Here is a 13,553-nt window from a genome sequence, read left to right as displayed (position 1 = left end):
CTTTTCATGGCTGGTCTGATCCCTCCGAGCTCTTCTCTGGTTTTATATTGAATACAAAATAAAAAAAACCACACAATACAATATAATGTATTTAAAACTGTAACTCACCAATTTCATATTTGTTCTACACACACATGTTCATTTTGATTTTTATGGAGGTAGATTGTCTCATAAAAGCACCTCATTGGTCCTTTCCACAGGTAAAAAGGTTCATTTGTTCTGGGATGTCCCTCATGAGTCAGTCACACGCAAAGACAGGGAGCGGCTCAACCTATTCGAGGATTTCTCCATCTACATCCCATAATACCGCAATAAAGACTCAAAGTGGACCGAGACGGATGAGATCTGAAGTTCTGCATGGGCTCAGGAACTCATCTGAAAGGTGGCGTGGCGTAGTGGTTAGCGCTGTTGCCTCACAGCGACAAGGTGCTGGGTTCAAGTCCTGAGTCCAAAAACGTGCAGGTTAATTGACTACACTCCGAAATCATCTGTAGAGTGTGAGTGTGCGCGTGAGTGTGTCCGTCTGTCTCTGTGTGTGGCGACGCGTCCGCGGTGTGTCCCCCCCCCCCTACACGCACACACACACACACACACACACACACACAGTGGGTTCTTTAGTAAATCTCCAAACATTACCTTTTTCTTTTCACTACTTGTTGCCGAAGTATTCCGGAGTCATGACAAATATCGGTCCCAATGTGTTTACATAGCGATAAACCGGTTCATGGAATTTAAATACCACTTCAACAGTCGCGCACACGCTCACACACACACACACACACACACACACACACACACACACACACACACACACACACATATACACACAAAAGCAGGTCTCTGGCAGCCACACGTCAGAGCGTGGATGACGGTTCCCGTACCGGTAAGAGCAGCCGCGCGTCCGGGAGCCGCGGGGCGCCATGTCGAGCGCTTGAATCCAGCGCTTCGGCTTCTCCAGCTCGACGCCAGCCGAGCGGACACGGCGGCGCGGACAGGCGGCAAGTCGGACAGGCTGCACCGCGAGCACTTCCGGTGGCGACTTTCACAATATACACCTGTTTGGGTTTGTAAGGAAATAATAACGTTGAAGCAGTGGTCAGCGCTGTTGACCTCACAGCAAGGAGGTCACGGGTTCGAGTCCGACTTGTGGCCTTTCTCTGAGGAGTTTGCATCTTTGCATGTTCTCCCCATGTCCTCCCGCCACCAAAAACAGAATTGAATTAGATGGATGGATGGAGACTGTTGTGGTCCAACGCAAGTGTACTCGCGTTTTTTGGAAAGTCTTTATAAAGTCTGCAATCCGTAGACAAGCAGACAAACAAACGCTGGCGATCGAGAGCATTTGGCACGAATAGTCAACGACGTGATTTTATTTTGAAAGTCGGATGTGTCGTTTTCCGCTCCCATTTTTCTCACTCGACGTGAGTGGAAAAATTGGGAAAACCAAAACGCAGTGCGCCATCTACTGGACCGACGACAGCCACGCACACGCTGCGCTTAACGCTCCGACGGTTTAATATGACGCTGTAGTATTTAAAAGCTGTGTAGCAAAACAATTAACGAGATCACTAACTGGTTATTGATTGCTGCAACTATATCTCTATAATAATTACATTGTATTGTAATTGTGCCATTCATTTCCTAAGAACAGTTCTGAATAGAGAAAATTAACATGTAATGCAGTATTTCTTTATGCAAGTCTACTTTACTTTACTATATTAGAAAGTATCTCTACCTGCTTTCAGCCCTTCATTGATTGATGCCAACTGTACACAGTGACCTGTACAACGTTTAATGGTTACTTTTAGTGCAAGTACAATTGTGGAGCTCGAAAATCAGATGTTTTAATGTATTTGAATGCATCTACAAGGATAAATAAATGTAAATACCATAAATACATATTAATGAAATATCTGGACTGTGGATTTTATTTTTTTCTTTCATTTAAAAAAATGCTTATTGCAGTCGGCTTGAAATGTAAGAATCTATAAAAAATTAAAATGGACGATGCTAAATTAACATGCTGGTCAGTCCGTAATGCAGACACCATCTGGTTGGACATAATTAGTGTCACCCTTCGCTCGTGTGTTTTGCAAATTCTGCAAAGACGCATCGAATTTCTGGCATTCAGGACATTGGATTCTGGGAGATTACTCAAAGACTGAGAGGAAAACAAGCTTAAAGTGGCGCTCGCGTACCAACACAATGACAAACATTGTGCGTCACGGCACATTCTTCCTCAGCTCACCTGGTTGAATCACAGCTAAGTGGATGTCAAAACCCATTCTCCAGTAATTGTCTGCTGTCGAGGCAGTTCATTTTATTCGCCACCCCATTTTTCTTTAGTTTTCATGTTCAGTTTATTTTTGTCGCGTCTCATGTCTTTCAATGCTCCTGTCATTGTTTTGCCTATGATTTATTATTCCCTAATCGTTACATGTCCCCGTGCGTTTCCCCTCCACTGTGATTTGGGTGCTCATTTCCTCCTGTGTCAGCTCGTCCCTCCCTGTTACCACAGATTTGTGATTCTTTATCACTGTCACCATGGCTGTCCTTCTGTGCTGCAAGGCGATTGTGATAACTGATATAATTGGTTTAGTTGTGACCTTAATTACTTTCAGCTGATTTAGACGACACTATTTTCAGATTCATGATGTTCAAAGCACATGACAGCTTACCCATTAGTACTAATTATTAGTTTACAGTACTATAATGTCGTGGTGAGTTTCTTCCTTTTAAAAATAAATAAATGAATAAATCAAGCTCCAACTTTGTGTCTTGCATCGGGGAAAATGGTCACAGAGATGTGTGATTATTAGTGACAATCGGGCATTCAAGAGGAACCGGATCGCATGGCTATAGGGTCCATGCGTGACTGCAGTAATATCTGAAGGTACGGCAGTCATATGAGCCGAGATGCCGAACGTGCAACCACTTAGCACGACCTTTTTCCTTCCCACTCTACTCTGCACCAATGGAGGTCATGGGACAGGGATGATGTGAGTGATTTGGAATGGTATGTAGCGTGTGGGAGTACTAATATATGTATTTTTGGAAATGCGGACAAATTCATGTCATTTCAGGAGCTAAGCCCAAGAGTGCGTTCATATGTTGCTGTTACAGAGCCAGACTGAACCGTTTCTATAGCAATCTGCAGTCGCATTTAATGCGAATGCTTTGTCGATATCATTTTGAGAGAATCCAAATCATGCCTGACATTCAGACGTGTGTGAACATCATGAGACGCTGATTTAATTCCAACAGCCTGCATTGAGTGCATACTTGATTAGCTTCCAGATCATCATTCCCCAGGGTATGAACAGATTCTGTTGTATACAAACAAAATACGAGGATTTGGACCCACAACTACAGTACAAAATACGAGAATTCTCATATTTTGTACTGTAGTTGGTTCTTTTCTCCGTTTTTTTTTTTATTAAGTCACTAAATATTTATTCCTGTGTCTCTGGCCACTGTAGGAACTTATCTCTTAACCTGACGTAACACACACGACCCTAAACATGTCACTAAAAGGTCTTTATTTTCCTTTGTTTTGTTTGTATTATATATAAACTGATGTCATTAAATTAAAGTGTTTCAGAAATCTCGGTAGGCCGAATTTATTTGGTGACATTTTGGAAGAGAGACGCTAAGGCTAACTGTCGTCCTCTGCTGCAAGTGAGACGGTTGCGAGTTCGAGTCTTGCAGGGAATGAGACGTAGAAGTGGCCTCGGCTTTCTCATCATTTCCGCATTTTGTAAAAGTAAATTCAAAACACAATTACCGGTAATTAGGTGCCGCGGGTTTGCAGGGAGGTAACAAGAAATAAAATGCTATCTGCTAGAATAGCATTGCTATGCCGCCAATGGTTTAAAGGGAAATATTAGATTTTGTCCATGTTTCATGTGACTGCTGAAGTTTTCAATTACTTTGCGGATCAAGTTTTTATACAGTTTGTGAATCACCATCGGTAAATACAGCAACACAGAGGTTCAACTCAGTCAGTGAAATATTGATGAGAGAGAACTTAACTTTGTGCAGCTTAGGGCGGTTAAAGACAAACAATAATTGGCTGAAAGGTGACAACATTTCAGCTTTCATCAATTTGAGATTAAAAAACAAACCGGTGGCGCAGTGGTAAGCGCTGTTGGTTCGAATCTGACTTGTGGCCTTCTCCCCGTGTCTGCGTGGGTTCTCTCCGGGTTCTCCAGCTTCCTCCCACCACCAAAAAACATGCAGCTTAGGTGGGTTGGTGAGTGTGTGTGTGGCTGATTGTCTGTCTCTGTGTTGCCCTGCGATGAACTGGCGGCTTGTCCAAAGTGTACCCCGCCTCTCACCCATTGACCTCGGCTCATAGAACAAGAAGGAAACCTGTTCTTCAGATATAATCACCATCTCTATATGAATCTCTTAATTCAAAGAAAGTATAACGTTTCCACTATGCTCACATGTTGAACACATGACCCTAAAGAAATTGTACCAGGATAAGAACGAAAGTATACAGCGTGTCCTCATTGTCCAAAGCATACGTTGCTGTCATGGCGCCTGTGTGTTATCTGAGGAAAACCAAATGTCCTAGAAAGAATGTTTGCTCACAAAGTTTAGACCAACATTTATTTATTTAACTATTTCAAGACTGGCCTGCATAGAAAACACCGTGTGCATTGAGTCATCATCTAATTTGTGTACAGTATTTTAATAGATTTTTTTAGCCACATGGGTAAATATTATTATATTCGTTTTCATTCTAAAACTAATAATGAATGTATAATAATTATATTTTTCTTGTTTTGCGCTCGCATGCTGAGTGACAAGCATTGTCTTTCAAAATAAAAGCGCAATCACGTGAAACAGCAGCGACGGGGCGGGTCTTACGTTAGGCCTCAGCCAATCACCGCCTCGGTTTTGCGGTTTCCCGGTTTCCCATTCGACGGTAAACATCGCGACCTAACCCCACGGACGAACAGAGGGGTCGGGCATTTCCACGTTAGCGGGGCGAAGGCGAGTGCCGCTCCACCACAACATTACGGAAATTGAGTATCATTTAGGTCGAAAACGTTCTCGCCAGTCAAATGGATACCTTCGCGCATCTGATTTCTGGAGCGTGAGTAACGCCATCAGGTCATTCATGTACATGTAGTTAGCAGAGCTAGCTAGCTAGCTGGCTGCGAGTTACGAGCTAAGTGTTGCTAGCTAGTGACTGCATAAAACAGGATGCTTGTTTGGGTGTTTTAACTACGTCTGTGTTTTGTTTGTGGAACAACCCACGCGAACGCAACGGCTCGGGTAACTGGCGCGGCGCGGCGTGGAATGGACATGTGTTGCCGCAAACGCTCAATGTGACTTTCAGAGACGTGGAAACGCCGCGAGCAACTCGCGTGATTTGTGCAGAGATGCGTTTGCTTCACTTCGGCTTCACAGTCGTAACGCTGGAAGGTTTTGTTTTTGTTTTTTCAGTCTTACTGCTCTGCCAAAACTTGATCACAGTGTAAATTATTTCAAATCAAATCAAAATGTGCACCCCCCCCCCCCCCCACATACGACACGTGAGTTTTGACAGATAATAGATCCCATTTAAATTTAGTAAAATCATATTTTCCCTGCAGCAGATATTGCGTGCATTTAGCTGAATTTTAACACTGCGGTAAGCGCGCAGCGTCTCTTTGTTGTGCTCAAATTCTAAAACGATTTTTTTTTTTGATGCTTTTGTCGCTGGCTCATGTCTAGCAAGCAGGAATATTTTTATTTGTGTTATTAAATATTTATTTTTAGTCATGATCTGTTTTCCTGTCCTGCATAACGACGGTCACACGCACACAGACTTCTTTGCAGGTTATTTGTTCAGTGGTGTGGATTGAAACTGTTGGTGCTTATGTCATTCTCTCATTTGGCTCTGCTGTGCCCATTTATGTTATCAGGCGCAGTTTAGATATCTATTCTATGTAAACGTTGATATTGTGTTTATGAAAACAAACAGATTCCTTTGATGCAGCTGGCTAACTGTAGAGAACATCACTTAATATATTTTCTCTCTTTGAATTTTCAGGCGTGAAAACGTTTTACGTGTTCTGATTTACAGTTTTCAAAATGCTCATTTTGGCAAACGAGTAGCAAAATGATGAGCATGAAATCACTTTATGAATGTTTTATCCCATCAGCTGAATTGTTTTTATAGTAAGCCATATAAATACTGAAATTTGTTTTCCAAATTCTATTCTCATTCTTATATGTACATGGCATCTGTGAGTTTGCAGTGTAATGTGGCACTAAATGCAAGTTGCGATTCCCCAAGTCAACAAAGCATTCCAGACTGGCTCTTTGTTTCTGCGCTGTTTGAAGTCCACATGGCAGGAATCATTAGAATTCCTGCAGCCTTTCCTAGCTGGTGCTGACATTCCGGCATCGCTAAAATATATGACGTTGTTTTGGTCTCGCCCCGCGATGTGCTAGCGACGCGTTCGGGGTGTACCCCGCCTCTCGCCCATACCAAGCTGGGATAGGCTCCAGCAGCTTCCGTGACCCGCAAAGCGGATGAAAATGGAGGGACGGAAGGATGAATGTTTTGGTCTCTCGGGTGAGACTGCTAATTCTTTGCTATGTCACCCCCACATGTCCATCTGTGTCTTTCTGCCAGATGTGGGGGCATGGTTGGAGCCATAGTGACTTGTCCACTGGAAGTACTGAAGACGCGTCTGCAGTCGTCCACCATCACACTTTATGTGTCTGGGGTTCAGCTCAGTGCCGTTAATGGAGCTAGCGTGGCCCGCGTGGCCCCACGCCTTCCCAACCCCTACCGCTGTCTCAAGTGGGTATACAGTATTTCTCAGAGTGCGAGGTCTAACATTTAGGGATGGTATTGATAAGGTTTTATTTCATACATTCATGGTCCAGTGTGAACATAGTATTTGTTACAGATTGGCCTCTCCTCTCAATCTCAAGAGCAGCAATGAGCGGATAGAGAGAGCTGCTAATGAGAGTCAAATCACAATTCTAAGCTTGTATTTTGCGGTTGGCAGTTACATTCTAACTACGACTCCTCATTATCCTGCAAAAATGTGCCACATTGCTATTGACGTCAGAAATATGCACCTGCAGCTTTTACTCGTCCTTGTTGTGTACATAACAGGGTTTCCTTTATTTTATTTATGCCCACACAGTCAAGTAGATCTAATGTGATGTTGGAGGGATTGGTAGCTGTCCCAGAAGATAGACAATAATCCAGTCTCTATTACAGTGGTTATGTCCCTCCTGCAAATTGCATGTTTGTGCGATCTGTCTATGCATGTGGGCTTGGCAGAGTCAAAATGTGCATCCTTATTCGTTTGTGTGTTTTATTTGCAGATTGATTTTCAGGAAAGAAGGACTTCGCTCTTTATTCAAAGGCTTGGGACCAAACCTGGTGGGTGTGGCACCATCCAGGTGAGATGTCATTTCTAATGGTCATCACCTTTCTGGCCATGCTTCCCTCCATGACGTGGAAACTAAGACTAAGTTCTGTCCTCTACGCCAGTGGTTCCCTAATAGTGGCAAACTACCTGTAGGCATGAAAGTGGCATTGCCACCTACTGTAGCGGATGTGCAATTACACTTTATTCTAGTTCGGCAGTGAAGAAGCAAATGGTATTTTAGCCATGCATGATCTTTGCGGTCACACACACACCCACACGCACACACACACCCATTAGCATTTCACCAACTATTTCCACCCACAATGGGAACCAGGACAACTAGAGACTTGGGAACTGAACTATTCTTATTGCTACTAATGGCAGTTGTGCTTACACTTGTATATTTCATGTTTGGGACTTAAACTTATATAAGAAGGGCCCAGACCTTGTTGTGTGTTTCTGACGTTGCTTCAGCTTTTACTGCTCTTACCCAGTGGCATGCTGATATGCTCAAATGTTGACTCAGTACTGTTCCCACATCGGCTCAGGCCACACAGCTGTAAGAAGCGGTGCTATTATGTGAGCACCTCTCCTGGAGGTCACACGGAGGCAAACGAGCATTAGAGGCACGCCCTCATGTCGGTCTCATTCATCTTCCGGGCTTCGTCAGCAGCTTGCGCATTGAAACACGGCAACAGCAGCAGCACGTTTTCGTCATGGAAAGTTTTTTTTTTTTTACCCGAGACAGGTAATAGTATGTTCTGGTCATTATCATTAATTACCCATGATGATGGGTGCAAAGTGGACGCTAAGAGCTGTAGGTGGAAGTTGGTGTTGTAGCTAGCAGGCGCCAGTGCCAAGAACATTTGGAGAGTTTTGTTAGCATCTCGCATGAATGAATGCTGAAAGCCCATGAAGGCGGCAGCAGGGGCGCTCAGAGCTTGGGCTGTTGCTGTTTTCACTCGGCAGGCCTTGATATTCCATTTCTATGTGTTGCCTGCATTTACACTGCTTAACACTTGAGAAGCATATTTGTGGATTTGAGCCAATTATCTTGGAAGTAGAAACAGAACCAATTACAGTGGGAGCAGAAACGTGCGCCATCGGGACAATTATCCAAACGAATGCTTTCCAAAGCATTATAAGAGGTGGGGAAAATATTGAGATTGCATTTTTAGGCAGATAATAAGGAAGAGAACCTTTTATTACAGCCTGGGTGGGAATAGAAAATCTGTCCACTTAGATTATGGAAGGAAATACACACATCTAATTTGTATCCGTTTATTCCCACATACGAATAAGGCCCGATCCCAATCTCAGGATATCTGGTTCCTCGAGATTCTTTCCTGCTTACGCATTCATGATTCATATCCAATCAGTGCCAGATAGAAGGAAAAAGAAACCTTGGGATTGGGTCACTTGATCAATGTAGTGTGGAAGTAGAAGGTATTGCAACTGTTTTACTTTGTCACCAACGGACATCAGGCCAAGAATATTTGACTTGTGTTTTGACAAAGCACCAGGATGCATATCCCTCAGCTGGGAAACAACAACATGCATTTCAGCATAATAATGGCAATTATTGAAACAAATGAAATGGGTCTCATTGGTGAGGCTGTTTGTTCTGTGCTCGGCTCGACACCGAATACATATTTAAAGCTCATTAAGTTGAACCTGACACACAGACGATGTGCATTATAATTAATAAGTTGCATGTTGGCAAAGGCCCCACCAATTGCTGGGATTAATTATATCTGCATTAAAACGTAAAAACCTGGCATGGTCAACTTGCGTTGGTGTAAAAATATCGAGTGCCATTTATTCAACAGAGCGATCTACTTTGCTGTCTACGCCGCTGCTAAAGAGAGACTGAACAGTGTGTTGGAACCAGACTCCAAACAGGTACACATTGCATCGGCTGGAATGGCAGGTAACTATATATGTAGCCTAGCAGGATGACATTCACGACCATCTGAGGCTTTTTATCTTAATAAACAATCATAATAATGACACCTAACATTTCCATCACGCTTGTCAGAAGCACTGAGTGCATGGACCTTGGTCCGGCTCACCAGTCCTGGTAAGCTTAGGTGTTAGGCTAGCATCACATGCAACACTGTGAGCTTTTTGTGTTATGTAGCTAGCAAGCAATGTTTGAACGAGTATATGTTGTGTATAGAATTCTAAGGACTTTTACTAGATTGCGAAATCTGAGGAACAGCAAAAGTCATTTCCAAGAAAAACCAGATGATCCTGTTTCCCTGACCTGAATATTGTACCAACCTCGCAATCACACGACGGTGAATTCAAAAAGTAGAACAGTAATCCCTTGACATACGAGTTGTGGGAACGAGACCGCCGGGAGATCGAGAGAGAGAGAGTGGGCGCCACTGGGTGGAGGCCATTTTACACAGCTCACGAGTTTCCACAGGGGCTGGGGCCACTCTGTCGGCCCCCTGTTCTTAACTCTTTATCTTTGTACTCCAGGCAAACCTACCTTCGAACAAACAGGAGATTAGGTCTCGTCCTTGGTAGTCGAGCCACCGGAGTGTCTATTGAGATCGGGACAGCCGCTCTCAATCTGAGAGATTAGTCTCATCTCCAGGCCAAAAAACTGCAACAGAAATACCCAGGATTTACGGAGAAAGGCAGCACACCTAACCCCCAATTTATTAGGGGATACCCCTACTGGAACCGTGTGTCCCCGACCTCCCCTAAGGGCCACGCGGGGACACTTGCTTTCGTCTCTTGTCTTTCAGGATTCCCTCACGAGAGTGTCCACAAACCAGCAGGGGGAGGGGAAGCGAAAAATCCTTCCGACGACTTTTTTGGTCGATAAAATAAAGAGTATATATATATATATATATATAAATAAATAAAAAGAAGGTATTACTTTTTTTTAAATCAAAGTGATTATATTTACAAACATAAATAAATAGCAGCCATCGGCCATTTAGCGCCAACATCTGGAAGTTTCTCGTGTCTCAAAGCAAAAGATCGCTCGCAGGCTTGCTCGTGTCTCGGAACACCCGTATGTCGAGGTATTACTGTGTGTTAAAAGCCTAGGTTTGATAGGCAGGTGATTTGCTCTCACGTCATCTGATGCAGCTTCGGGGTGCTAAACATTGTATGTCAGTCAGAAACAGCTACGGGTTCTATTTGTGTGTACCGGTACATACATAATGGTATCTGCAGGCGTATCTGGGCTTGGAGCCTTCATTCTTTGTCTACTTATCCAGTAACATGTTCTGCAGCGTGAGCCTGGATCTAATGGGTGGAGGCCGCACAGCGATTGCTATCTGTGCAGTGACTCATGATACTCGCAGCAGAGATTATGCATTAGCTTGCTACCGCCGTGGCTAACGGTGGGCATGCTTGCTTTCCAACTACACGTCCAAACTAAGCCTCAGAACGTGGTGTCACTCGTGTGTATAAATGTCATTTACAGCTGATTGATTGTTGTTGTTTTTTTGTTTTTTTGAATATGTTGGAGATGTTGTAATTAACATGGTCTCTGGTGTTTTCTGTCTGTTCTGTTGTCTCGGTGGGCGATGGTCATTTCAAACAAAGCTGGGATGTGGTAAAAAATTCTGTGGTATGGTCTGGGAATGGGAAGTCAAATGGTTGCATGCCGGTCATTTTTGCTACACACAAGCCTGTGTCTGTTTTAGGCTTAAACTCTACCATAGCTCTCCTCTCGCAAGGGCATGAGACCCCCGCACCACCAGGGGTCTCTAGCTGCATCTGTGAGGAGTTTACTCGGGTCTGCGTGAGTACTCACCACAGATCTGTGCTTCTTCTAATATCTGGTTGTTCTCTTTCTCTCTTTGCCTCTCTGCGCTTTGCTCGATTTCTTGCATAAGAAGCAGGTTTTTTTTAAGAAGATGTTTGCGCTACATTCAACGTTTTATGGCGTTCAGTCACTCCCCTACTTGCACACACATAGTGTAAACTTCGGAGAGGCTAGCGTTCTCTCCCTAAGCTGCCTTAGCTTAAATACTGTTGTACATCGTGTAACTTCACACATGAATGCAGCTTAAATAATATTGTGATCATACTTGGAGCATTAGTTTACTGTGCCACTGGCAACTTGACAATATTATTTTTAGATTTTGAGCTCAATGTAATCCTGTGGGTGTTTTTTCGCCTCCGCAGGTTTTGTATGCACAACCTTAACTAGTCCAATATGGCTCATAAAGACCCGCCTCCAGCTGGACACCAGGTGAATGTGACGATAGAACAAACAGTGGCGCCTGATGTTTTGTTATATACAAGAAGAATATTCTGCAGATGTTTGACTAACAGATAAAGAGAGTCGGGCAGTAACGCGTTTGCCCCCCCCCCCCCCCGTGTCTTGAAGGAAACGAGGGGAGCGAAAGTTGAGCATACGGGAGTGCATTCGGCGGGTGTACGCTACAGACGGACTGCGCGGCTTCTACAGGGGAATGTCTGCGTCCTACGCTGGCATCTCAGAGACTGTGATCCATTTTGTGATCTATGAAAGCTTCAAACGCCGCATCTTGGAGTCCAACATGTGGCGAAACCAAGAGGATAGGTCCAAATGTAAAGACTTTGTGTTGATGGCGTTGGCTGCTGGCACCTCCAAGACTTGTGCCACAATAATCACTTATCCTCATGGTATGAGGTTTTTTTTTTTTGCGGATATCTTCTTATGAATTGCCTTTGCTGTTTTAACCCTTTGCCTTCTTTCTTCGCCTTGCAGAAGTGATTCGGACGAGGCTACGGGAGGAGGGATCCAAGTATAAGTTTTTCTTTCAGAGCCTAAGGACAATCCCCAAAGAGGAGGGTTACCGCGCCCTGTACCGTGGTCTCACCCCTCACTTGGTGCGACAGATCCCCAACACCGCCATCATAATGGGCACCTATGAGGCGGTGGTCCACCTCATGAAGGGTGAAACTTTCTCCCGTCCCTTCTAGACGGTACGTACGACGGTGGCCGTAGAGGAAAGAAAAAGAGAGCGACAGCCAGAAGTGGACTGCGCTGACCTCTGTGTCAGCGATGCCGGTGGTTGGTCAAATTAAACTGGAACTTTTGTTTTAAACACAAAGGAACCGGTAGAGGAAAACTGAAAAGTTCCTCAAACTGGTTTAAATCTGGGTTTATTTCTATCCTTTTCTCCATTTTGGTTACTGGTTGCTCCTGGGAGCTCAGAGCGTTGCAAGTGATTTTATTCTGCCTCTAACAGCACTACTAATAAGACTAAGGTCAGCCATTCAAACAGTTACTACTTTGTGGCTACGCGCCCTCATGCCGTTGGCTTTCTGACATGCTCGTGGTCAGTTTAAAAAAATAATTTATTTGCGTCGTGCAGCATGTTGTTCTGCAGCCAGCAGAGGGCGAGAGTACAAATCTGATGGTAAGTCCGGTTAGCGAGACGAAATCGGGGCTCGACGTTGGTTTGTGGAGGCATGCAGACTTAACGTGCAGTGGCCACAGGAGGGGGCGGAGCTCCTGTTACCCGTCACGACAAACTGTAAGAATGTAGAGTCGTACACTGCAGGGGGTTCGCGTGATTTAGCCTTCCTAACAATCCGATGAGAGAACGTTCCCGATGTGTCGACCCTTTTAAGCTAACGTTAGCTACCGTACTGCTGTTCACAGTGGTCTCTAAAATCTCACTTTTGGTCGCCTGATTATCTTCTCAACCGCGTTTCGACTTGTTTCGGCATCCCGCGTGAGACGATCGCCATGGCAACTTTTTTGACTCTACGAAGCTGCTTGTCTCGGTAGCAAATGAAACATGCAGGTTTAAAAATGCAAGCGAAGCTAATGTGGAGAATCCTGTTTGCAGCCAAATCAGATTCTTGAATCGGTTGTGATTTGAAGACTCCTGCCGTGTGGGGCCCAGCGTTAGGGGAGCATGTCCAGCTGGTTTCCAGTATTCCCAGTGCTGCTCATGATATCCTCGCCAGGCAGGACTTTGCCTCCCCGTGTTTGTTGACCATCTGTCAGTTGTTACTAAATCGTCAAACTAAACCGGAGTGTAATCTGGCGTTCCAACGACTGGGATGTAAATAAACAGGACTGTAACACGGACCTGTGTGGTGAATTGAAAATAAATCTCTAACGAGTTGTAACATTTTTTTTTTTAACAGAGATGTATAAAATATCAGCATAATGTGATTGTGTTTAATTTGTATGGC

General features: G+C 44.2%; 1 protein-coding gene across 1 annotated transcript; it reads left to right on the top strand.

The window, feature by feature from the left end:
- Positions 1-865: 865 nt before the first annotated feature.
- Positions 866-12,409, top strand: LOC137901678 (solute carrier family 25 member 36-A-like). The gene is made up of 8 exons (XM_068745722.1): positions 866-883; positions 959-1,032; positions 6,635-6,805; positions 7,342-7,419; positions 9,218-9,318; positions 11,544-11,610; positions 11,749-12,026; positions 12,112-12,409. The coding sequence occupies exons 1-8, from the start codon at positions 866-868 to the stop codon at positions 12,324-12,326; spliced, it is 1,002 nt and encodes a 333-aa protein (XP_068601823.1). The 3' UTR covers positions 12,327-12,409.
- Positions 12,410-13,553: the final 1,144 nt, after the last annotated feature.

The sequence above is a fragment of the Brachionichthys hirsutus genome, chromosome 11 (assembly GCF_040956055.1).
Source record: "Brachionichthys hirsutus isolate HB-005 chromosome 11, CSIRO-AGI_Bhir_v1, whole genome shotgun sequence".
Taxonomy (NCBI): domain Eukaryota; kingdom Metazoa; phylum Chordata; class Actinopteri; order Lophiiformes; family Brachionichthyidae; genus Brachionichthys; species Brachionichthys hirsutus.
The sequence above is the reverse complement of the archived record's forward strand: the minus strand, read 5'-3'. Positions and strand labels throughout refer to the sequence as shown.